This window comes from Rhincodon typus, chromosome 14 (assembly GCF_021869965.1).
Source record: "Rhincodon typus isolate 14 chromosome 14, sRhiTyp1.1, whole genome shotgun sequence".
Classification (NCBI taxonomy): Eukaryota; Metazoa; Chordata; class Chondrichthyes; order Orectolobiformes; family Rhincodontidae; genus Rhincodon; species Rhincodon typus.
Window position 1 is genome coordinate 8,454,214 of NC_063345.1, and position 27,712 is coordinate 8,481,925.

At 42.1% G+C, this 27,712-nt stretch overlaps 1 protein-coding gene across 1 annotated transcript in view; it reads left to right on the forward strand.

Annotated features, from left to right (window-relative positions):
• Positions 1–27,712, forward strand: part of LOC109910415 (AF4/FMR2 family member 2-like) — a 291,238-nt gene that overhangs the window by 110,159 nt on the left and 153,367 nt on the right. The window contains exons 2-3 of the mRNA XM_048605335.1: positions 11,588–11,708; positions 14,279–15,196. Of these exons, the coding sequence (XP_048461292.1) occupies positions 11,588–11,708; positions 14,279–15,196 (1,039 nt within the window). The remainder of the gene's footprint in view (positions 1–11,587; positions 11,709–14,278; positions 15,197–27,712) is intronic.

Below are 27,712 nucleotides of genomic sequence, written 5' to 3' on the forward strand. Positions count from 1 at the left end.
TGTGATTTCTGACCTTGTCCATCCCAGTCCAACACCGACACCCTCCACATCATGGTTCTTTTAAAAAGAGCTGGAATAGGTACAATGGACCAAATGTTCCTTTTTATCTTTGCACAATGATTCCTGATTCTCTTGCCTATAAAAATAATGAGTTGCAGATAGCAGTAGAACTCTCTGGTTTTGCTGTCTCTCTCGCAAGGTGTAACCCCCCCCCCCCGCCGCAGTTTGTTGCTGCTCCTGTTCAACTGCTGCAAGGCAAAACACTGTGGACACTAGATATATGATGCCTAAATACAAAGTGTTGGGAGCTGCCAAATGGTCACGCAGCATCTGTGAAGACCGAGAGAGTCGTTGCCTCAGGTCAACTGAGCTGCAGTACATGTTGTATTGTAGCAAGTCCAAATTCTCTTGTTATGTTGCCTCAATGTCATTTGAGCCTGGTCCCCAATAGCTATTTTCATGCAATCACATCTCTCGCAGTCTTTTGTGAGAGTGTTAATCTGTGGTTTCTATAATAGTGGTCTACATGCCTTGGTCAAGACATTGTCCTTTCATTGGAGTGGACGTATCTCAACAACGTCTGACTAAGCTCAACCTCAATGTCCGTGCAGCTGCTGATGTGCAGGTCTGTGCACTTGTGCAGTTGCACCTTGCAAAATAAAAACCCGAAAGGGGAAAAAAGGAGAGTTTCAAAGTGTATTGAAAATGGTGTGGCGCACACATTGTTACGCAGTTAACTCCTACGCATATACAGATGTGCTTGTTCTGAGCTTTAGGGGAAAAAAAACAGACTGATCCAAACCACTTGAACCCTTTCTTTCTCTCTCTGTTCTGTGTTTGAATTTGTAAAGGCTAGCTCTGAATGGCCCCCTGCAGCTGGAACAAGCAGCTCGTCCCGTGTGAAATGTAGTTATTAAAAAAAAACACGCAGTATTTTTCTGTCAAATTCATTTTTGGTGTAAACTTTAGGGAAGAACCATCAGTCTTGAAATTGTTTGATCAGGAATGAGATCCCCCTTTTTAAAAAAAAAAATGCCACAAACCATGCCATATATATGGCCCCATTCATTGTTTGAAGAAATTCTCAAATGCTTCATAAACAGCAAACACATGTTTGGAGTGCAGTTGCTGTTGTGCTGTAGGAAATTCAGTGGCCAGTTTGTGCACAGCAAGCTCTCAGAAACAGCACTCACCAGGTCACCTGTGTCATGACATTTGTTGAAGGAGAACCATTGGCCATTCTTCTATGAAATAGTGGGACCGTGGAATCCCTCACATCATCTTGAGAAGGCAACTGAAGCTTGCATTCGGCATTTCATCTGTACAATGACACCTATGGCAATGCTTGTTTACTCGCGAGTCTTTACAGCAGTGACTGCATTTCCAAAGTACTTCACAAGCTTTAAACTGCACCAGGACACTGTAAGGTTATCAAAAGTGCTGTAGAAATGCAAACTCCTCTTTGTCTCACTGTTACACTGATGCTGGTAATTCTTGCAAGGATATATGTAGCCTCTGGTGCTGGAGTATAGAGTGTGTTTTGAATTCCTGTTGCCTGGTTGGATATCATCAATTGGATCCATGTCACATGTTATTGAGTTTGCGAAAGGGTGAAGGTTGTATTTGCTATGTCAGTTTTATTGGGGGGTGCAGGATGGGGCAGAGGGGGGTGAAGGGAGGAGTGGGAGGTGCACATGTAAAGACTTAGAGGTGATGGTAAACATTCCATCCTGTTTGCGTGTTATCATAGAATCGCAACAGTGTGGAAGTACGCCATTCGGCCCATTAAACCCACACTGACCTTCTGAACAACAGCCCACACAGACCTACCCCCCTACTCTATAATCCTGCATGTCCCATGACCAATCCACCTAACCTGTGCATCTTTTGAATGTGGGAGGAAACCGGAGCACCCAGAGGAAACCCATGCAGACATGGGGAGAAAGTGCAAACTTCACACGGTGTTGAGCAGTGTGCAAGAATTTGGAATAAGTTTTCGGCAAAATTAATGTCTAGTTCAATGTCGTCCAATAGTTCATATGTTTTTGAGTCAGTTTTTGTTAAATGGCTAATGTGCATCCCTGTTAGCAGTTTGACCGTTGGTAATTCTGCTTGTGGGATCATGCTGTGCATGATAAAGCTCCTGGACAGCTGCAACTGCGCATAATATGGAGATCATGGAAGTCTACAGCAATTTAAATAATTATCTTTGAAAGGCAATTGAATATGGGACTACAGGGAAAGAGCAGAGGTAGTTGGTCTAGCTTGATAGTTCTTTCAAAGAGCTGACACGGGCAAAATGGGCTGAATAGCCTTGTTCTGAGCTGGTTTGGCCTCAGATGGATCATTGTGTTCAATTCTGAGAGGTGCAATTCAGGAAGAATGTGTAGCAGTGGCAGAGGTGCCAGCATGTGGGGGAAGTAGGACAGATGGAAGAGCTCTACCACAAAGCTAACACAAGCCTCTTTCTGATCTTTATGGTTCTAACATTCTCCTGCACATGATCAGATATTTTATCTGATTTTCTCATGTGGTCTCTGGATACCAAAGTTTTGATATTCTCCTGCGAATGAAGTGCAGAATCCTCTGCCAAACTAACGCGGTCGCTAATGAGCTGTCAAACAAGGTGTGAAGCTCTTCCATGGCACTTGCAGTATGGAACAAGGTGAAAAATGCAGTATCTGCCTTTCCCTGTGCTGCTGTTTACCGTGCGGGATTCTTCCTTGCAAACTAGGCTTCCCAATGGAAAGTTTGAGAATCTGCATGTGAATGTTTCTTGTGCAGTCTCCTGTTGAGCGCTCTGAAGGTTGTTATAACGTAGCTGGCTGATGACCTTTCCCAATGTCACTGTCTTAACTGCAACCACCCCCTTTTTTCAAAATTTTTTAATGTCAGAGACCAGGACATTTACAGAATTGTCCACAATGTAAGAGTGATTTCAATCCTTCTGTGGTTGATTACAACTATAAAGTTACAATCATCATTTGAAGCGCGAAAAGGCATTTTTCAATGCTTTAACATCCCGAACCACCACCACTGTAGACAAGGCATGAGTTCAGAGTGCAGTGGACCCACATGCAAACATATGAGCTAGGAGTAGAAGTAGGCCATTCAGCCCTTTGAGTCTTCACTGCTATTGAGTAAGATCATGGCTAATCTGATTGTAACCTCAAATCCATGTTCCTGCCCATCCTTGAGAACCTTTCAAGTACTTGGGGCAAACTGCACTCACAAGACTCCAACAGCATTCCCCATTCATGGCAATGCAGCCTGCCTCATTAGCAGGCCATCCATCACCTTGAAAATCACCCATTTTTACTGTGGGCTCATAATGGCCGCAATGTCTATCCTCTGCTTATCAAGGCATCTTCAACTGCAGCTCTCAAAGCTGTGTGCTCTACCACCCGGAAGAATAGACCATAAAACATAGGAGCAGAAGTAGGCCATTCAGCCCATCGAGTCTGCTTCGCCATTCAATGAGATCATGACGGATCTGATAACCCTTGATTCCACTTTTCTGTCTTTCCCTATAATTCCAAAGCCCCCTGTGGTAAAGGGTATTACAGGTTTACTACCTTCGGACAGAAAAGAAACCTCCTTAACTCTGTTTTAAATGGTTGACCGCTTACATTGAGATTGTACGCTTTGGTCCTAGTCTCTCTCACAAGGGCAAACAAACTCTCCGCATCTACCCTGACTAGCCCCCTAAATCTTATAATTTCAAATAGCTACAAGGGAACACCATCAGCTGTAGGTCCCTCTCCGAGTCACACATCATCCTCAACTGGGGCACAAGTACCGCTATTCCTTCATCCTTGTATTATCTTATCGGAGAGTTTTTTTAAAAAATTCATTAACGGGATGAGGGCATCGCTGACCAGGCAGCATTTATTGCCCATCCCTAGTTGTTCAGAGGGCATTTGAGAGTCAACCACATTGCTGTGGGCCTGGAGTTACATGTAGGCCATACCAAGTAAAGATGGCAGTTTCCTTCCCTAAAGGACATTCGTGAACCAGATGGGTTTTTCCCGACAATCAGCAATGTCTTCATGGTCATCATTAGACTCTTAATTCCAGATATTTTTATTGAATTCAAATTCCACCATCTGCCATAGTGGGATTCAAACCTGGGTCCCCAGAATATTACCTGGGTCTCTGGATTAACTGTCCAGCAATAATACTGCTAGGCCATCACCTCCCCGTGAAAGCATGTTAAAAACACAGACTGGGATGGTTCAAGATGGCAGCTCACCACCACCTTGCCAAGGGCAAATAGGAATGGGCCCTAAATGCTTGCCTTGACAGTGTTGGCCCGCCAGAATGAGTTAAAAAGAAAATGGAATGTTTCTTCAGATGGAGACTAAGTGTTTACATGGATGCCACTTCAGAAACACTGCGGCTGGATTTAATAGGGGTCAAGTAGTCCTCGATCCCCAACCTTTCCTCACCCAGCCAAACGTTGGGAAGGGAGTTCACCCATGATCCCTGTAACCATTTAATTAACAGTTTTAATAGGCAGAAGATCGGACTTGTGTTCCCACTTGGAATGAAGTCATTCAGATGACCGGGATCCTTGTATTGTGACAGCAAGCTGCCTCATAAGGTTGATGGAATTTGGGCAAGTCTGGATTGACAGGCCTGTGTGAGGGGGAGGGAGGTAAATGTGGGTTTCATTTTGATCAACAGGAAGGAAGCATTAAAGCAGGAAGACCTTCCGGCGAGACTATGGGCCTGTCAGACTGCATTAATGGTCTCAAATGGCCTAGGGATGCTCTGTGTAAAGGGTTAATACTACTTTTGTGCACATGCTCAGCAGCTATTTCTTTGAGTAGGAAGCTATGTAAAATATAACGGCAGATCACATGGTACTGGGGTCCAAGTCTCTGGAGTTCCGGAAGATTAAACTCCATTCAGTAAAGTTTGTTCATGTTCACTCACATGAGTTCATGCAAGATGATTGCAAGAAGTAAATCTGCAGTGCAATGTCTCTTTTTCAATCATTTCTGAAGAGGCATTGTATAAAGGGAGTTACCATCTTTTGGTCGAGTTCTTAAACCTATCTGCATAGCTGGATGTGGAATATTCCTTGCACTGTTTGAAGCAGAGGACTGCTGTCACATAGGTGTAGCTGTCTCCATTCACTTCCCAATTTTTGAACAATATTTTCTTGGAAGCTGATATTTACCTGTGTTCCTCTTTGTTTTTCTGGCCCAGTGTCCCGTCTCCAATCTCTCCTGATGGGCAGGAGAACTGCAACGCAGTATTCCCAAAATAAAATCAGAAATCCTTTTCATCCCACAGAATTGACTTCATTTTCCGGATGAAGAAGCCCAGTATTGTAAGAGAGACTGAACTCTGATAGCAATTGCTTGGACTGACGACGTGCTTTTCCACAAGAAAGGTGCTACATACTTGCAGGTGGTTGTTGTTGCTTCATTTTGCTTGCTCCCTGACATGACAATGTGAAATAGCAGTGTGCGAGTGGTCAGTGTGTTTACCTGCCATTCCTCCAGTCCATTTTAGCAGGAGCTGAAGCCACTTAATTGGAGGGAAGACAGGAATTTCTAAGGAATTGAGCCATTACCCCACTGTAACATTTCAAAGCTTTTATGCTTTTACATTCAATGTTTTAGAAAGCAACAAAATCAGCATTGAGTGTGTAGTGTTGACAGAGGTTGTCACACAACACTCAAACATACTGACCTATTAAGTAATAAACATAATTGTATAGTCTTCTCCAAAGGAGTGGAGCCCTATCTGGAACAAGTGCCATACTAGAACACCATGCTGGTTGACAAAGATACTGAAGGTTTATTGTATTTGTTCTTCAGTGGAAAAAGCCATATTGTGAAAGAAAATAATCAATTAGAAGTATTCCAAATTAGTAAGTGACATGTTTCTCCTTATCAGACAGCATGCTTGGCTGAATGTCATTTGGCAGTTTGGCCCCTCACGTTAATTATTTTGTCTTGACAGTGTTTTGGGCCGTAGATAACATAATTTGAAAGTCAAGCTAAAAATATGTTGGAGCCAAGCCACGTGGACTACCATGAAGGACCATGAGTCAATAGACTAATGAGAATTATACTGGTATTTTTAGGCATCTGCCGAAGATGTGGGACAAGTAACTGCGCAAAAATATGTTGAAATATTATGTGAAGATTTGGTCATATTGCAAGGACATAATGAAACCTTGATTTAATGCTAAACCATTTTTCTAATAGCCCAAATCAGTGGGTATGGATTGAGTGTTTATAGCTTTCTGACATTAACTAATGTGATGTGGTCAGATTTTGGCTATCATTAACATACAGTAAATGATGTATTGCAGACTGTATGATTTCCCATTATGTGCAGTTGGCACTGTGACAAATTATGACCATTGCCATATCTCAGCTGTACTGAAATATTTCTGGCCAGCAACTACAATACATATCGCAAATTCTAAGAGATTGGTCATGGGCAATTTGAAGTCAGGAAAAGATGGTGATTTTCAGACCTTTTTCCTTTTTAATGGCACTGCTTCGGTTTCCACAGAATGTCCAGGTATTAATATCGACTTGAGAGGCTACTCAGAAGGCATTGTCATTTCAAAGGGTCTGGATTTAAATATCTATTTTGATCACTTTGTTTTTAAGGTCAGTTTACATCTGTAACAAAGATCCTCTCACAGCACCAAGAACCCGGGTCCCATTCCAGCAATGGGTGACTGTCTGTGTGGAGTTTCTACATTCTCCCTGTGTCTGCGTGGGTATCCTCTGGGTGCGCCGGTTTCCTCCCACAGTCCAAAGTTGTGCAGGCTAGGTGGATTGGCCATGCTAAATGACCTCGTGTTCAGGGATGTGTAGGCTAGGTGGAATGGCTGCGGTAAAATGTGGGGCTACGGGGATAGGGTGGGAGTCTGTGTCTGGGTGGGATGCTCTTCGAAGGGTCAGTGCAACCTGATGGGCAGAATGGCTTCTTTCCACGCCTAATGATTCTAAAGTCTGACCATTTAATAGGTGATGGCTGGAGTGTGTTTTCTTGTACATAACCAATGTGCAGGTGTTATGCAGTATTTAAAAGTTATTTTACACCTGCAGTTCATACATTTCTCATTTATGTATTATAATATAGTTATAAACTGTATAAATATATTAGCAGCTACTTACCTTACAAACCTGTACCATCCAGAAGGACAAGGGCATAGAACATAGAACGGTACAACACAGGACTAGGTCCTTCGGCCCATTATGTCTGTGCTATTCTAAGCTAATTCCATTTGCCTGGACATGGTTCATATCCCTCCTCTTGTCTCCTTATTCACCTGACATCTAAATGCATTTTAAATGGCAGCAGGTGCAAGGAAACAGCACCACCAGCAAGTTACCCTCCAAATCTCTCACTATCTTGGCTTGGAAATATTTTGCTGTTCCTTCATTGTCCAAACCCTGGAATTCCACCCCCCCCCCCCCCCCCCCCCAGCCCCTTTGGAATTACTGTAGTATACGTGCACCACATGGGCCTCAGCAGTGTACTTTGGATCTGGTTCAGGGTAGAGTAATTTGATGTACTGTTCCCCGGTTATCCATGAATCAGAAGATTATGGGCTCATCGTTGCATTCCAGAGACTAGAGAGCACAATCGTAAGATAACAAGACATAGGAGCAGCAGTAGGCCATTCAGGTCATTTGAGTTTTCCCTGCCATTCGATGAGATAATCCTCAACTCCACGTTCCTGCCTCTTCCCCATTGACTCTTAATTCCCTGAACAGATTCAAACCCTGTCTTTCAGCTCTGAATATGCTTAATTAGCCAGCCTCCAAAGCCCTCTGTGACAAAGAATTCCACAGATCGCTACTTTCTAAGGGAAGAAATTCCTCCTCATCTCTTGTCTTCAATGAGTGACCACTTACTCAGAGATTATGCCCACTGGTCCTTGACTCTCCCACAAGGGAAACAATCTTTCCACATTAACCCTCACAGATTCCCTGAGAATCTTATATGTCAATAAGGTTGCCTCTCATTCTTCTGAATTCCAAAGCATGCAAGCCCAACCTACTCAATCTTTCCTCATAAGACAGTCTCTGCATGCCTGTGTTCAACTTCATGAACATTCTCCGGTCTGCCTCCAATGCTAGTATATCTTTTCTTCAACATGGGGACCAAAACTGGTCTCAGTATTTCAGGTATAGTCTAACCAGTGTCTTTTGACTTTTTAACAAGACTAAAGACCCACATTCATTTGCCTTCCCTATTACCTGCTGAACTTGGATGCCAGCTTTTTGCAATTTATGCATGAGGATTCCCAAATCTCTTTGTGCTCCAGCTTTCTGCAGTCCTTCCCCATTTAAATAATATTCAGTTCCTCTAATATGGTTGTCAAAAGTACATAATTACACACATTTTCCCACATTATATTTCATCTCCCAAGTTTTCATCCACTTGCTTAACCTGCTTGTATCCTTCTGGAACCTCTTTCTGTCATCCTCACCACTTGCCTTCCCACCTCAGCTGACTCTCCCAGTGTAGCAGTGAGTGAGTGCTGTCTTGCGAATAACTGAAGATCCATCTATCCTGTTGTGTCAATGTAAAAGATCTCACAGAATTATCTTGAAGGGGAGCAGGGTCAGATTTCCCCCAAAGCCATGGACAGTATTTATCCTCTATAATCACTAAAAATCTGACCATCTCATATTGTCTGTGTGAAAATTGATTGCATATTTCTTACATTGATATGGTGACTAAGAAGCACTTCAATGAGTGTAAAACATTTTGGGAATTTCTGAAATTGTGAAACTGAAGCGCGCTCTTGATTTTAGTCATTTTTTACATGCCTCAGGTTTGCATTTATATAGCACCTTTAATGTTGGATGGGATCCTAAGGGGCTCGAGCATTCTGAGAAAATGTTTTGACACTGTAGAGACTAGGATTTGATGCCAGTGAAGATTAGGATTTGATGCTGAATTATTTTAATTCTATCATCTCAGCGCCAGCTGCCATACTGCAATCAGTTTTAAAAAGGCAAACATTCCCTTATGTATTCAGTTATCAGAAAGGATCCAAATGTTGGTCAAAATCCAACATATGTACAACATATACTTCAAAGAATTCAATCTGTGTCAGTCAAGAGGACAACAAAACTTATCAATGAAGTGACAAAATAGTGAATGTGCTCCCAAAAGTATTTTAAGTACTTGACTTTGGTAACATGCCCGACCTAATCCTTGGATATATTACTCACTAATTATTGCACTCAATGTTCATTATCCCTTAAATGTAATTCCATTTCTTTTCAGAAATGTCTGATTGGCAGGCTGCTTTTCTGAAAAGATCTGATTTAATGTTGGCAGTCATTGCTCTTAAGACAATCCTTTGATCTGCCATATTTAACATGTGTGTTAACTGACTCAAGGTAAACGTGTTAATGCTTGTTTTGCAATGGCACACAGAAGAACATTGCAGGTACCTTTTTAAACTTACATTTGTCACTCATCACCTTCAGGATTTTGTAGCGAATGTTTATTACAGCTGCCTAATATGTGTTAACATCTTTTCATTTTCCTTCACCAGTCTTTTGAAATATCTGTGGGCTGGATCTGCCTGGAGATGAGCGTTTCACCCCATGCGCCATTAGTTCAGCATTTTTTAAAAATGTTCTCCGCAGCTCACAATTCTTTTGCATTCTTAAACTGCTGGAAGTGCAAGAGGATACTGACACGATGAGGGCACAGGCTACCTGGGACCTTTTAGTGAATAACAGGACCAGTAGATTAGTTGTTAACAGATGAGAGTTAACAACTGAGAAAGAAACAGAGGAAGATTCTGGACGATGTTAGAGAAACAGGAATAGTGAGAAGGAAAGAAAAGAACCAGAAAGAAAAGTAAGAAAAAAAATAAAGTTTTCAAATTAATTTTTTTGAAAAATCTCTAATAACAATCCACTACGTGAGGGAATGAGTTTGAACATTTCTGGACTAGAAAGGTTGATTGGCATTGCATTAAGAAATGTTAAAAGCACTGGAGGGTCGGGGTGGGGAGTGCGCAAAGGAGGTTTACCAGGTTGATTCCAGAATTGAGAAGGTTTCTTTATTAGGAGAGATTGAGTAGACTGTACTCACTGGAATTTAGAAGAATGATGGGGAATAGATAGGATAGAAGCAAGGAAGTTGTTTCCACTGGCAGGTGAAACTAGAACCTAGGGGGCATAGTCTCAAAATAAAGGGGTTTAGGACTGAATTGAGGGGGAATTTCTTCACCCAAAGGGTTGTCAATCTGTAGAATTCTTTGCGCAGCGAAGCAGTTGAAGCTACCTCATTGAAAGTTTTTAAGGCAAAAATGGAGAGATTTTTGAACTGTAAAGGATTTAAGGGTTATGGTGTTTGGCTGGGGAAGTGAAGCTGAGTCCATGAAAAGATCAGCCATGATCTTATTGAATGGCGGAGCAGGCTCGAGGAGCCAGATGGCCTACTCCTGCTCCTAGTTCTTATCTTCTTATGTTCTTATGTCACCTCGTTGAAAAGGTGCTCAATCCTGTGTCCAAACTTCCTGCAGTGTTTATTGAACAATTAATGTGGAGATTAATTGGTGCAAAGCAAGAAGTACTGCAATGTGTATTAAGCATTAGGTTTCGGAGATCCATAACACAAGGCATATCTCTTCATCTCTAGTACTTTCTGGCAGATTGGTGCGTTAATAATAGCATGCATCATTAATAGACTATTGTTTTTCCTCAAGGCATTGTTACAGCTTTTATTTTGAAGGGCCAACACTGCACTGGAATAAGAGAGAAACACACTCCCCTTTTATTCTAAAAGACTGATTGCAGTTAACATGCTTATATAAGTGTAAACACTGCCTCGGCAAACCGAACAAAGGGTCTAAATGATCAACCACTAGTCTAATTGGCTGCTGTTGCAAATTAATAATTGACATTTAAAACACTGAAAGAGGAATTGCTGTAGTATTTAATCCTCTAAGTGATACAGTTCATTCCCCATTACACCCTTTTGTGATCTGTTGAGACCTATTTAGAATATTGGAAAATTAGTTCGAGTTCTTGGTGATTTTTCAATTTCAGCTGATCTGAGCTGTGCCTAAATGCCCCAACCTTGCAGTTGGTATTAATATTTGTATTTGTGCTGTACAAAAGCCAGCAGAGGTTGAGGCTTTTCCTTGCAGCAGATATCATCAGTGTGTGCAATCTACTATTTAAATTGTCATTTTGAGTTTGTTCGCTAATTAACTGCTACCAAACACTCATAACAAATCAGTGCAGGCTGAGTGCACACAAGTGTCCCTTGCTGCAGGTCCCTTGTGTGTTGGCGCTGCAAGTTGGAGCCTGCCGACCTCTTTGGTTTTCAAAATTTTTTGCCCGCAAGGTTTCAAAAGGTCTGTCTGTCGAACCCCCACATCACTCCTCCCGTCCCTGTGCCACTCCCCACCAATTCTTGAGTTGAGTTGTTCATTGTATCAAAGGGGCATCATTGCTCTTTGCTGAACAAGTGTAAGTTCTGTTCTCTTGTCTGTTGCGTTTGTCTGTCAGCTTGGCAGAGCCAGCTTTAGTATACGTGTCTTTAACTGCCATCTCCCCAATGTTTGTTGCAGTCACTACGAACAGGATCGGAATGCGCTGCGGAGGAAGGAATGGGAAAGACGGAACCAGGAAGTCCATCAAGATGAGGACCTGTTTGCTGCAAGTTTTAATCTGTTCAGTGAACCTTACAAGGTAGCCTGGTCCAAATACGTTAAAAAGTCGTTTATGTTTAATTTTGGTGTACCTTGGCATATTTGCACATTAAGAGCAGCAAAGTGACAGTGATAACACTTCAGTAATCTGATTTGTTTTGAACCACGCCATTAATTAATCAATTTGCAGTAATTACTGTTAAACTTGTGAGAGAAAAATCGCATCTATAGTTTCTAAATTTAGCTAATTGGTGTTACAGGATTCATGCTGAATAAAGTTGTCTTTTTTTTCTTGGTGACCAAAATTGTCACATTCTTTTCAATTGGATTGGAAGTGAGAAGCTGAGAGGTGAAGTCCTGATGATTCCAGCTCCACAAGGGGGAAATGAGTAGATACTCTGGGTGGGTCATTCAGGGATACCAGGCCTCTTTAATGTGCAAAAAATATTTCCATCTAAGCTGGCCACAGTGGGAAAGCAATTGTGTTTGACAAAAGCACCAATTAATTAAGAGCTTCACTTGTAGGTGAGAGGGATAAACTGCAGAGAAGGTACAGAAAGGGAAGTGACATGCCCTCCATTGTTGAGGCTTGAAGAGAAAGATTGATGAATAAGTGGGGGTCAACACAGTGTGGAGCTGGAAGAACACACCAGGTCAGGCAGCATCAGAGGAGCAGGCAAGTCAATGTTTTGGCTTGGGACCCTTCATCAAAACTTACGTAAGCTTTCCTGCTCCTCTGATGCTGCCTGGCCAGCTGTGTTCCTCCAGCTCCACACTGTGTTGACTCTGACTCCAGCATCAGCAGTTCTTGCCGTCTCCAGATGAGTAAGTGGTGTAGCTGCCAACGTTGAGCTGTGGCTGTGGTTGTAAGCAATATTTTTTGACATTGGGTCTGTGCGGCCTAACCACCATTTTGGCCAGCTGCAACCAGGCTGTCAATGGGGAAGGTCAGCAGTGTTCTTGCAAAGCAAACGTGGTGCTTACTGGAGGGGTAGGGAGGTGGAGAAGGGTGTGTGTTGTTGTAGTGTGGAAGGTGTTCCAATAAACTAATTTCAGTGATGTCCAGTGTGCAGTGCCCCTCCCGAAACCTCAAATATATGTGTAAATATAACCTTGTACAAGTAAGAAAAGCCTTTAGTTTGTTTGCTGAACTCCAATGTTTGTTTCTTCAAATGCTACTATGTAGAACAGAACTGCTTTAGGAGCTATGCATGTATATAAAAGATATTTTTATGAATAAAGTATATTTTTGAAACAAAAAAAATCCAGAGTGCTACTGACCAATCACCCAGAAAATACCTTGTCAAAGCTGAAGGGGTATTAAAAGATTATACAGAAAACTGACGCACAAGTCCCTTTGCAGTGACTGAAATTCATTTTTAGTTCAACAGCAAGTGAAGTGCAGTCAGAAATGAAAGCAAATCATCTTTCTTATTGAGCTCATCTTGCATGATTTGTGTGGGATAATCATTTACCAACCAATTGTTCACCAAAATGCCATAAATAAAGCTTAAGTGTGTTTGTGTTATGTGTCCCTTGTAAAAAGAAGTGCAATTTACCTACTAGCATGCATTAGACTGCTGAAAACACAATATATTTACATTGTCCATCATCGGAAAACTTAACCCAACCTTTTCTGATTCTAATGCTGTCTAATCCAGTTATCCACTATAAAATGCTGTCTTCCTTGTAAATGGACAAGAGATGCCACATAACTGTTTTTACATTGTGACTGAGTATATCTGCAACACATCTTCTAGGCTTTGATCAAAAGAAGTACAGTGACGAAAATGGCATTTTATCGATTGCAATATAATTGCTGTATCATACATCACAGGGCAGATAAATGCCATTTGCAAATTCGTTTTAAATTGTTTTTTTTTGAACAAGTGCAGTTTTTGCAGCCCAGTGTTTAATATTTAATTTGCTCCTCCCAACCCTCAGTAAGCTTTAAATGCTACTTAAAAGGGGCTGGGGGAAGAAGAAAAAAAAATCAAAGGTGGGTTAATTGAGTGTATATTTTGCAGCCTTTAAGCCTGCAATCTTCAAAGGGGATTGTGCTTTTTGGTAAATGCTGACAGGGACAAAATGGAATGACCATTTAAAGAATTGATTTGCCATGTCAGCATAATTGGTAACATGGCAGAAATGGTCCCTGCCTGGGCTCCGGGATCATTTGTTTCAAACAAGGAGTTGGCTTTGCCCGAGTTATATTATTTCTGTTTGATTTCAGGCTGCTAAGTTTTATTTACCCTCCCACGCACAAAAAATGGGAGACAACATAACCTTTTGATTGCAACAGGTAGCTCCCTTGGCTATTTGACTTGGTTGTGCCAATCTGGACTGGAGTCATGTGTGTTCCAGAATGGGTAAGGGCAGCACCTTCCTGTCTTCCCCACTGGGACACTGGGGAACCAGTTAAATTTTTAAAACAACCTCTTAAACAATCACGTTCATTAATTTTTGGTAACTGTGACTCAATATGCAAAGCATGATCAAATGTATTAAGTATCAATTGGCGACCTTGCCGTGTTGTCTATTATAAGGATTCTTTGTTGTGCTTTTAAAATAATTACTGTTTAGTCTTGTATGCCGTCTAATTTCTTTCAGACCAGCAAGGGTGATGCTCTTTCCAACCGTGTGCAGAGTACATTAGGGAACTACGATGAAATGAAGGATCTGTTAACGAACCGCTCGAACCAGAGTCACCTAGTGGGGATCCCCAAGTCTTTGATTCCGCAGACACCTGTCGAGAAAATGGAGCAGAGTTTCTTCACCGAGCCCAGAACCAAAATAGCCTCGTCCCACCAAAGCAGTAGTCATTCCTCATCGTGCATGCCTCCGCCTTCTTCCTCTTTATCATTGAATTCAACATTGCTGCACGGGCACCAGAGCAACAAGAAGTCCCGGATGGAGTGGCCTCGCAACGGACATGGTTCTGGGAGTGGGCACAGTGTGCAATCCATTGGCCAGTCCAACAATCAGCAGAACCGAGGAAAGCATGAACAAGCCCAGGACCGGTACAGTGACCTGTACAGCAATCAGACTGAGCAGCACAAAGGTGATCACCAGGCTATTATTGATGATTGCGTTAAGTCACAGTCACCCAGTCCCAGTACCACTTCCCGTTCCAAAAGACACAGCCATTCCAAATCCAGCAGTGGAGATCATGCCTACAAAGAGAGCTGCCACATAAAGTCTCCAGTTGACAGTGACACTGCTCTCCATTCTTCGGGGTCCCCAGCTCCTTCAACATCCCTGATACCCTGTAGCAGTGCACTCTCCGCTCAGAATTTCCCCCCGGGACTTTATTCCAAGTCAAGCATGCTGCAGCAGAAGCCCACTGCTTACGTGAGACCAATGGATGGACAAGACCAAGTTCCTGTTGAGTCGCCTGAACTAAAGCCACTAATGGAGATGGATGATGCTTTTAGCAGCCAGCTGTTTGGCAGCCTTCTGGATGGAAAACCCAGCACAGCAAGTACAAAGTGCAAGTTACCAAAGCTGACAATCCCTCAACCTGGTGAAGTAAGTGGACCCTTCACTATTTTCAAGCTTAAAGAAAAAAAAAACACAGATAAAAGCAGAATACTATTGGTTTGTCTTAGAGCACAATTTGGCAAAGTGAGATTTCTATTATCTTGCTGGAGGGAAGCCTATTTAATGTCAGGCATCAATCATGCTACATCAGATTTGGTTACAACGAAGAAGTACAATGCATGCAAATATGAAGCGGTTCTTGATCGACCCAAGTTGAAACCCTGGCATTTAGTTGAAAGCACAGAAACTAATAGTAACTTGGGTTGAGCCATTGATGAGTCAGTTATGCTAAATACTACGCAATGTACAATACTTACCTTGTTGTCTACATATCACAGGAACAGGAGCAGACTGTTCAACACCTCACACCTGCTCCATTTTCAGATAGCTGAGCCATCTCCAGTAGATCTGTACCTCAGTGTCATTTTTCTGCCTTTTCTCTATGTCCCTTGTTGTCTCACCCAACAAACAGGACCGAAAAGCTCAGCTAAAAGTCTGCTTTGACTGTCAGGACTCAAGGATATGAAAGGTTGTAAATAAGTGCAATTATTTTCTTCATTGATTGTTTTTGAGTTATAGTCAAAAAGAACAATGTCGTTGCAGCCACTATTTACAAGTAAGTTTGCTGTTTTGTCTCATCAAATTCATTTTGAGATTGAATAATCAACAGCATTGACTACTATTCAAAGAAGCTTTCATTGGCCAATAAGTGTTTTTGGTCATTCTGGGGAAATTAAGGTTGCTTTGTAAATGCAAGATTATTTTTCTGTTGTTCTTTGAGACAAGAAAGACTTTAAGATGTTTGGAGTTGCCAGTTATACAAGTTCCTCATTAGCGGAGCATATGACTAGTACAACTCCTCAAAAGGAAATTGACCAACTGCTGCCACTAATTGTTGACTTGTACCCTCAGTTATAATGCCCCAATTCTTTGAATCCAATACTATGATGAAAATACTCATCCAAAAATACTGCTGAAGAATCTTAATGTTTCTTTAACAGCTTTGCAAGCTGCAAATACCAGTCGAGTAAAATCATGCAGAATAAATCAAGGCATTACAATGTGACCCTTTCATCACCGATAACAGTGTGAGAGATATTATGAAGCATAAGTGCACTTCCCTGCAACGTTTCAGTGATTTAGACTAAACATTAATTCTACTCTTATGAGCCCTTGCTCTTGCCCTGAGTATTGTGGTTTACATATCAACTGGTACTTTATCTTTGTGCAAGTGAAAGGCAAACAATGCTTCTCTGTGTGTAGTAGAATGCCAGCCTCTTTATTTACCTCTGGCCAACAAAAATAGGACTTGGAACTTGGGCTGGAGGAGCTGTTGCCTTGGTAGTTACACCAACCACTTGTGTGGTTACTATTCACGCTTCATGTCACACTATACAGAATGTGCTGTGTCACCTCTTTGAGACAGAATGTCATATTCCTGAACATTATAAACATCAATGATTGTATCACGAGCAGAAACGTATGATGACAGCAAAGTGTCAGCCACTGCTTATTGGAATGATTCTATAGTAAAGCATCACCAGGGAGGTCAAATTCCTTTTTTTTGTCTGAGTAGGGCTGTATGGTTTCGGATTCGTTTATTTGGTTTAATTATCATTTTTTTGCGTTATCAATTTCAGGAATGTATAAGGAGTAAACATAAATTGACACTTTGTTTTATAAAATTATTTTACAAAACCGTGATGGTCAGTTGAATGGTGATCACGTATTACCATTTGATACCAAGTTAAGGAAGGATTTGGATTTAGATAGCTCCTCCTATGAACTTAGAACTTCCTGAAGTATCCTTCAGCCAGTGGAGATTGTTTGATGTAGAATTGAGTGCTCTCATTTATAAAATTCTTTTCATAAGATGTGGGTGCCGCTGCCAGGCTCTTCACGTTGCCGATCTCTAATTGCACAGCATGGTGGCTCAGTGGTTAGCCCTGCTGCCTCACAGCACAGGGACCTGGGTTCAATTCCACTGTCGGGCAACTGTCTGTGTGGCATTTGCACGTTCTCCCCGTGTCTGCATGGGTTTCTTCTGGGTGCTGTAGTTTCCTCTCACAGTCTAAAGATGTGCAAGTTAGATGGATTGGCCATGCTAATTGCCCATAGTGTCCAGGGCCGTGCAGGCCAGGTGGATTAGCCGCAGGAAATGCAGGGTTAGAGGGATAGAGAAAGGGGGATAGGCTTGAGTGGGATGCTGTTTGGAGGGTCAGTATGGGCTGAATGGCCAACTTACACATTGTAGGGGTTCTGTGATTCTATGAATTGCTCTTGAACTGAATGCTTCTTAGGCTAATTAATGATTAACCTCATTGCTACATGTTTGGAATAATGTGTAGGCCAGGTGATGAAAGTTGATTTCCTTCTCTAGAGCTCGTTAATAAACCAGATAGGATTTTACAACAATCGATGATAATTTCATTGACTCACTTTCAATTCAAGGTTTTATTAATTGAAGTTCCACCAGTTGATCTGGTGAGATTTGAACCTATTTTCCCACAGCATTGCTGGGCTCTCTGGATTAATAACATTGCCACTGGGCCACTATCTTCCCCAGTGTAATGAGCATGGCAGTTTGCACACAGCAAGGTGCCATAGGCAGTATTGCGATATGGGTTGGACAACTTAGGACTGAGTGGGGAAGAAATGTCTTCACCCGAAGAGCGGTTAGCCTGTGGAAGTCTCTGCCACAGAAAATGTTCAGGCCAACACGTTGAATGCTTTAAATACAGGGGTTAAATATAGATCTTAGAGCTTAAGGGATCAAAGGGTATGGGGAGAAAATGGGAACAGATTAAAGAGTAAGTAGTTGAAACTTGAGGATGTTTTGTCTAAAATGCTCATTATCACGGCCGTGATCCTCTCAACATACCACATGATTTTCCAAAAAACCCATAGGGTCTTTGCCCCCTCAGCAGATGAATGTATATAGTGAATGTCTAACCCTGACACTTGCAAGTTTTTTCAATTTATTCATGGGATGAGGGTGTCACTGGCTAGGCAGCATTTATTGTCCATCCCTAATTGCCCAGAGGGCAGTTCAGAGTCAACCACATTGCTGTGGGTCTGGAGCCACATGTAGGCCAGACCAGGTAAGGATGGTAGTTTCTTTCCCTAAAGGACATTAGTGAACCAGATGGGTTTTTCCAACAATCGGCAATGGATTCATGGTCATCATTAGACTCTTAATTCCACGTATTTATTGAATTCACATTCCACCATCTGCCGTGGTGGGATTTGCACCCAGGACCCCAGAACATTATCTGGGTCTCAAGATTAACAGTCCAATGATAATACCACTAGGCCTTCCCTTGTTTTCAAAACCCTCTGGGGCTGGCTAGATGGGCCAAATAGCCTTTTCCTGTTCATCATTTTCATAACTTTGAATCTTCAGACTTGTTCATTATCTTGTAGGCAAGTTGCCCCAAGTGGTCTCAAATTCTGGAAAATCCCATCCCATAGCAATGGGACATTACCAAAAATGACCACAAACTATCAGAACTGTTGCAGAAACGTTATACACCATTGTTGATTTACTTGTTTTGGAGTTATCCATGTTTGTGTGGAATGTTAAAAAGTTAGTTATCTTGAAAACAAAATGCTGCAGGTGGTGAAAAACTAAAATGAAAACAGAAGCTGCTGGAGAAATTCAGATCCAGCAGCATCTGTAGAGAGAGAAACAGGTAACATTTTGAGTCCAGCATGATTATTTTTCGGGATTGTTGTATTGATTGGCTTTGGACAGGGTGAGCGTTCATAAGAGGATGAAGGAAGGGATAGAAATTGTGTTTACTCAGGGATTTTTTTTTATTCTTTCATGGGTTGTGGGCATCATTAGCAAGAGCAGCATTTGTTGCCCTTCCCCAGTTACCATGACCGAGAAGCTTGTTAGACCATTTCAGACTTGAGAAGTTTGTCAGACCAGCATAACGACGTTAGACTTCATCTTCAAAAGGGTTTGAGTAAATCAGGTTTTCTTAGGACAGTTGATGATAGCTTCATTACTCAAGACTAGCTTTCAGTTTCAGATATTATTAATTCATTCAATTTAAAATCTATGAGGTAGTACTTAACCCAATGTCACCAACGTATTCGCCCAAGCTTCTGAATTATCCATCCAGTGACAGGATCACTATTATGGAGACTTTGAACTGAGATCTGACCAACAAGAACTCTTCTCAAATCAAGGGTTTAGATTGCGACAATGATGAGGTTTTCTATTCTGAGAATTTACACATTTGTTAAGCCCATGTATTAATGTGTAAACAGCTATGGCTGCAAAATGGAAGTCAAGTGCAGCTCTGCTTTGTTGTAATTGAGTGCTGTGCGGGCTAGAGGGGCCAAATATCATATTCTCATTCCTCGTGTTGCCATACTGCTTTTAATTCTCTGGATTCAAGTATGATTCCAAGTTTAGAATCACACATTGACCTTCCATCTTATGAACCGGTGTCCTGTGGAAAGGACAACACATAGTGAGATTCCTATTTCTGGGCCAGAATGTGGATGATGAGGTAAATCCACTCCTTTAAGTGACAGTGATTGATTTGAGTGCTGGTAATTTTTGATTGGCTAACCACCCTCCACTCCCTGTGTTTGGTGGGAAAAACGATTCATCGTCTTCCAGCAGAACTTGCTCTTGTTTCGAGTTCTGTCAAAATTTGGTGAGTAATATCGCACTTGATTTGTTTTTAGCCTTTGCAGATTCTTGTTCCACGTTAAAATCAAGAATCGTGATGAGGAGAGGCTGAGTTTTTAAATAGACTCTGTAGACTGTTTGCTGGGCACGTGGACTATATATGCTGTGAAGTAGGATGTTTGGAATTGAGTCCTATTGTAAGTCCTATCCACAGCTTAGTTCTCAAGATGGATACAATGATCTTCTTAGTCACTCTGGTGTTTTACAGAACATGTAGGGCTAGTTATTTAGCCTGCATACAGTATCTAAGTAGACTTCAGATATGCATCATGCTTGATACTTGGACTTACTATTGGTAGCCAGTTCCGTACCCTCTGTTTTATTGTGTGGGTGACACAGTGGAATTCTAACCTCTCAGAAAAGGATGAAGTAGTTCACATGTGACCTTACCCAGCCCTGCAGGAAAGGAGAGCAAGAGAACACCCTGGTGATGAAAGCAATGCACTGTTTCCAAAACGTGCAATTTCCCCACAAACATAAGCGCCACAACAGCGTACAGTCACAAACAGCTGGCAGCAGATCATGCTGGTGAGTAAAGTATTAATATTTACCACCTCTTAATTTCTCTCTTCTCCTTGCAGTTTGCTAGATTGTCAATAACCATCTCTCTTGGTTGCCGGCTATGTAAAAGTTTAGTCTGTAGCATTTCAAAATTAGCTTGGGGTGGAATAAGAAATGTTTGGCTGTTTTTGTTTGTACCCTCTCATATTTTGTGAGTTTTTTTTGTGTGTGTGTGTGTGTAATGGGTTAAGTGCCAGATTGCCAAACATCTGTGTCACTATGGGTCTGGGATATTAAATCATCAAACCTATTACACTGGAATCCACCGAAATAATCCAACAATTTGAATCATTTCTTGTGTTGAAAACTTGGAAGCCTGTAGAGAAAATGAATGATCAAAAATGCAGTTCTTTTGGTTTTAAAACAGATTAATAAGGGGAAGCCCCAACAGCTGTTGTGGGTATCAGGGGTAGCATATTGACTTGGAGCAGAAGGTTGTGAGTTCATGTCCTAATCCAGAAGCTCATGATGTAGGTCAGCATTTGCAGTCATTTACTGAGGGAGTGCTGCATGGTTGGAGGGGCCAGTTTTTCACGAGATGTTCAGACTGTGGCCTTGTCAGTTGTCAGACCCGATGGTGTTATTTGGAAGAAAAGTGGGACTCTCCCCAGAATCCTGGTCGATATCATCCCCCCCAGTCAACAGCACTAAAAACAGATCATCTGGTCATTATCATATTGCTGTTTGTAGGACCTTACTGTGCATTTCTCGTCTCACAATGCATTCCAAAAGGACTTCCTTGACTACAAAGTGCTTTGGGGGTGTTCTAAGGTCATGAAGGCCACTGTATAAATGCAAATTATTTCTTTTTCTCTCAGATGTTACAAGCTTTATTGATGTTCAACACACAAAAGGAGAAGAACAGTTTCTCAATATTGCAATCAGCAGTTCCAAAAACAGTTTGTGTTCTGACCGTTTTAAATTGACTGCCTGCTGTTGGTGAAAGCACAGTTTACTGTCTGAAACAAGAGTGCAGTTTATTGGTAGATTAATATCTACAATTTGTATGTGGTGCTTTTCAAAATACATAACAGTTTAGGAAGTAAAGGGAAACAATGTGTAGTTATTAGTCCCCACGGATTCAGTTGCAGTGCAATTGTGTTAATAGGGCTTAAAATATGCAAATAACTGTACAGCTAGGCTCATAAGTGTGCAGGAAAGGGGCACTTAAAAAGAGGTTGGTGTGCTCAAAGTATACCATCTGAGAAAAGTGTACAAAGGTCTATTTATACCACGGAAGACTGATTGCAGATGGTGTTTAGTTAGAAGAAAATGAAAAAGTTTATTATTATATACAGTTTTCGCCGGTTTGCACTACAGATGTTACTGTTTATTTTTACTTCAGGAGAAAATTTGCTGCTGAACATTTTTCCTGCCTCAGTACACTTTGTCAATATTAACTCCTGAATTACAAATAAACACCAGGCGTATGAAAGCTAGATTGCATATTGACAAAGTAAGCAGGAAGAATATTTTGGGCACTTTGGGATTTTTGCCTTTTTTTTACAAATCAACATTAAAAAAAAAATGTTACATTGAACTATTGGACATTTCCTTAGCATGATACATGAGGGTGGTCTTCAGTTTTCTGAGATTCAGGCTAAATGTTCATTTACCTGACAAAGGCTATGGAGCTGGATTTTACAGGAGGAGTGCTGTCTCCACACCTGAAATGTCAAGGGTGGGGGGAGAGAGTGTACCCTTACTTAATCCAGAGACAGAATTGGCAATGGTAGATCCTGGACTTTAAGGAAATCTCACAATTTTTATAAAATTCTCTTGTGGGACATGGCTGTCGCTGGCTGGGCCCAGCATTTCTTGCCTGACCCTAGTTGCCCTTGAGAAGGTGGTGGTGAGCTGCCTTCTTGAACCGCTGCAGTCCATTTGCTGTAGGAAGACCCACAATGCCCTTAGGGAAGGAATTCCAGGATTTTGATGCAGCGACGGTGAAGATATAGTAATATATTTCCGAGTCTAGAACTGGATTGTAGTGAGGAGAGAGGAGAAAGTAAGAAGTGTTTTCTGACTCCATCAACAGCTTGTCAATCAAAGATGAACTGTTTTGGCATTTGGCAATAGGCCAAGTGCTGGAAGATGGGATTAGAATAGTTGGTGGTTGTTCCTTGACTCGATGAGCCGAAGGGCCTTTTTCAGTGGAGCCAGCTCACCCAATTGCCATGACTTTGGTGATAGCCCTCCCCAGAGTGATTAGCACGACTTCATTCATGGGCATAGATAGTGCAGGCTTGATGATTAGTTTCTGCTGCCTTCCATTGTGTGTTATCATCGTATTCTGTAAGACAGAGGGAAATGTCAGTGGCATGCTGTTTTATTTGGTTCCTGTGGCTGTCATGTTTGAATAGCTTTTTTTATGTATTAGTGCACGGGATGAGGGCATTGCTGGGTAGGCCAGTAATGATTACCCATCTCTAATTGCCCGCAGCAGAGTTAAGAGTCAACCACATTGCTGTGGGTGTGGAGTCACATGTAGGCCAGAACAGGTAAGGATGGCAGTTTCCTTCCTAAAAGAACATTAGTGAACCAGATGGCCTTTTCCCAACAATTGACATTGGGTTAGTGGTCATTGCTGAATACTTCATTCCAGATTTTTAATTGAATTAAAAATTCCACCATCTTTCCATGGCAGGATTTGAATCCAGGTCCCCAGAACTTTATCTGGGTTTCTGGATTAACAGTCCAATATCACTAGGCCATTGCCTCCCCTCATTGCCATGTGTGCAAGCTGTTTAGTCATCCATAGCTCCCAAGTGGAAGAATGTCATCCTTGATCCTGAGGGACTGCTCAGGAAGGAGAAGGAGCTGACTGGCTTTGGCAGAGGGGCTGGAATGGGAGTGGATGGACCAGGTAGTGGGAAAAGGAAAACTTGGGGTGGTGGGGTGGGGGGGGGGGGGAGCTTGGCATGGGTGCTGCAATGGGCACAGAAGGAAGTGCCTTTCCCACACCTGACTGGCCATCTGATCGAGCAGTGAAAATGCTATGAGCTGCATGCTCTGGGCAAATCCCAGGTGTGGTTGAGGATTTAAAGGCCTCATTTTGCTCCTGGACTGGCAAGGCACCCAACATCTCCCCTGTGAGTGGTAACACTGAGGTGAACAGGAGCGAGCAGGCGCCCATTGCATTGCACCCAATTTTCCAGCCCCCACTTGCCAACCAGCTCCCGGAGGTTTGTAAAATGCAGAATGTGGTCGATGGAGAGGCCATCTTCAATCTGGGGAAAGGCTCTGGGCACTGGATATTCCTGTTTAAAAAAAAACTAAGGCATTGCATGTGGGAAAATAATTAATTTGGTCAGTGTACAAACACTTTCAATGTACAGTTTGTTGCATCTTGAACAGCAAGATAAGGTCATTTAATAATAAATTAGCAAGTATTTGTAAATGAAGTATATTAACAATTACATTATGTTTTTAAAAATGGATTATTTCACCCCTGCAGTTTGTGGCGACCTGCTGTACATGAATTGGCTTTTTCCATTACAACAATAACTTAATTTCAAAATGTTTCATTGCCAGTGATGCCCTTTGTTTTGGCTTGAAGTTATGAAAGGTACGATGGAAATACACACTCATTCCTCCTTTGTGGAGATTTCCTAACCAACTTGATCAGAGATATTGCACACTCTGGAACAGGTGAAACTTGAAACTGTGCCTCCTGCGTCAGAGGTAGGGACACTACCACTACACCAGATACAGATATTCTCTAATCAACCTGTTCAGAGATGTTATTATACACCACTGGAGCAGTGGGACTCGAACCTGGGTCTGCTGCCTCAGGTAAGGACTGCACCTCAAGAGTGCCATCCCTTCTCCTTTATGTATTGACCACAGTAATCCAGAGCACCAGGAACTGATCTTGCTCATTGGCCCAGTCTAAGGAGGACCAGCCTTGCGTATTTAGTTTTTGATCATTCTTTAAGGGGAGGTGTTGGCCTAGTGGTACTATCGCTGGAATGATGATCCAGAAATTTAGGTAATGTTCTGGAGACCCAGGTTTGAATCCCACCATGGCAGATGGAATTTGAACTCAATAAATATCTGGAATTAAGTCAACTGTTGGAAAAACCCATCTGGTTCACTAATGTCCTACAGGGAAGGAAGCTGCCATCCTTACCAGGTCTGGCCTACGTGTGACTCCAGGCCTGCAGCAATGTGGGGCAATTGGGAATATGCAATAATTGCTGCCTATGCAGAGATGCCCTCATTCAATGAATGAATTTTTAAAACAAACCATAGACATCCTGTACCATGGCAAAAGTAACATTCCCAGAAGCAGGAACCAAACTTTTCACTGTACTTAAGTGCATGTGACTACAATAAATCAAATCAAATCAAAAAAGCTTACAAATGATGCAAAATGGTCTGACTTATACACGTCAAATTGGATTTCCAGTAGGACCAATACATTCATTTATAAGTATTGCTGTTTTTTTATCTTAACTCATGTTTTTCCTCTGAGTCGGAAGAGCTCACAACCAAGCGTTCAAAATGACTGCTGCATTGTGGGTTGAGCTACAAAACATGGAATAATTTCAAAATAAGGATGAAAATTGATTAATTTATTGTCACGTGTATAAAAATACAGTGAAAAGCTTTGTTTACAAGTGGTACAGGCAGATCACGCAAGCAAAGGATGTACAGATCAAAAATACTTAGAGGCATACAGGTTACATTGCAGGGTACAATATTTGAGGCTAGAGCCCATTCAACAGTCTGATAACAGCCTGAAAGAAGCTGTTCCTGAACCTTCTGGTGCATGTGTTCAGGCTTCTGTATCTTCTGCCTGATGGAAGGGATTGTAGGAGGTCATTGTTAGCCTTGAGGCATGGTTTAACCAGGAACTACCGCTTCTTATGGTGAATGGGGCTTGTGTGAGTTGGGATACAGAACAGCATCGGATAGAATGACTTCTCATACTGAAAATGAGAATCCCAAAGGAGTGTGTTGGACCAGTCATTGCTGGAGGTACCAAAATCATTGATGGAATTCCAGCAGCAGATATTGGAGTAAAAGAAGTGAACAGTGTCTATCAGAGAGTCGACAACAGACCCAGACATGAAGGTAGGGAAAAGCTCCAGTGGTGAGAGGCCTGTTTTCACCCCATAGCCCCCAAGAGCATGATGCACTTCATTTAATGAGGGAGGTGATGGCCCTGTGATTGCGAGACACTTAGGCCAGAGACCCTGGTAACGTTCGGGGAACTGGTTCGGATCCTGCCATGGCAGATGATGGAATTTGAATTCAATAACTACCTAGAATTAGGAATTTCATAATGATCATGAATCCATTATCAATAGTAAGGAAAAGCCCATTTGGTTGACTCATGCCTTTCAGGGAAGCACGCTGCCATCCTTACGTGGCCTGGCCTCTATGTGACTCCAGACCCACGACAATGCTGACACTTAACTGCCCCCCGGGCAATTAGAGATCAGTAATAAATGCTGGCTTAGCCAGTGCTGCCCACAACCTGTGAATGAATTAAAAAAAATGTATGTGACCTTGTATGATCCTGAATGTTTCATGACTGATAAATCCAGCAGTCCTGCCATAAAAAGCTGAATCAATTTTAAATGAAACGTGAACGACTACATTTATGGATAGAGTTGGCCCAGCCTCCATCCATCATTGTATGTTGGAAGAAATAATTTTGAATAGTATTGTATCTTCAGATATTGTTCAGCTTAGCACACAGTTGCTATCTGACTTTCAGTGACAACAAGACCAGCAAGCAAATAAAACATACAGTCAGTGAAGGTCTTCTCTTTTCAGTGTTATTGAGTCATTGACAGGAACATTTTTACTGGGAACAGAGACAGACTGGCGGGCTTACAAGTAACTCATGTCGCTGCCAAATAATAAACTGTGTGGGTACAGAATGTGCTGTACCAAGATACTGAGCAAGTAGTGACTAAATGAGGAAGTGCACACAAGAACTCAGTAAAATCAGATATGCCCTGTTTGCATACAAGAGTCAGGCTGATTTATATTAATGAATCTCCATGATGTGATGTGTGTCTCCATTCACAAGACAGACGGAAGAGCTTGGTTTGATCGAAGACCAGCTGACAGCGTATTATTCAGTATGACATAGTGACCCGTGCTGGGAAAGTGGAGTAGGCATGCTCAACCCCGTGCAGACTTAATGGGTGATCGAAGTTCATCTCTTTGAGATATTGTGAAAAATTCGGACTGCTGTCTTGAATTATTAAATCAAACATGAACAGTGAGTCACTCTTTCAACCAGTTTTTTTTTCTCTCTTTCTAAGACACTTAGTGTTACTTTTAAGAAGGATATTGTACCCACCGTTTCCTTAATGGCGTGTTTCCCTGCCCCTCCCTGCAACTGTTTATTTCATCCCAAGCACTGATTCTCTGTCAGTGAAGCAGATTTGTCAGTGACAGCTTTTTCAAAATCATTCTCAGTGCGATGGGAGAAGGGCTCCAGGAGACAGCTGTGTAATGTTGAGGTGTGAGACACTCATTCCAGCCATTTCATTGTCCTTGCCCTGAATGCAAAGCCTCTGTCAGCAGTGGAGGTGAATCTTTTCACTTCTGAGAATACATCCAACACTAAAGTGACTTCCGTGTAGTAAAACATTCCAAGGTGTTTGACAGGAACAGGAACTTTGACAGAGCTGCAAAAACAGAATTACATCAGATGATCAAAAGCCTTGACAGAAAGGTGGATTTTAAGGTATGTCTTAAAAGAGGAGAGTGAGTGAGAGGGCGAGGTGGGGAGGGGACTTCAGAATCTGCAGCTTACGTCGGTGCTTCCCAAGCTTTATGTCATCATGGTCCCGTTATTGAGACTTGAAAATTGTCACAAGCCCTGAGTGTGAACTGCACCAACGAGGTGGGCAGGTGCTGTGAGAGCAGGAGCCAGTTCCAGTAGGAGCATGGTTTTTTAGAATTTGGTTGGAGCTCAATGGTGACCATTGGAGCTTCAGAGCTCAGGATCCCGCTTATTTCAGCTCATTCCCCCACTTTAGGAAGATCTGAATGCATTGTCACCAGCGGTGAAGTAATTAAAGTCAGGGATGTGGGGGAGCACAGAAACTGGGAACCATTGTAGGTTGAGATAACAAGGTGTAGAGCTGGATGAACACAGCAGGCCAAGCAGCATCAGAGGAGCAGGAAGGCTGATGTTTCGGGCCTAGAGCCTTCTTCAGAAAAATTTTCTGAAGGGTCTAGGCCCGAAACGTCAGCTTTCCTGCTCC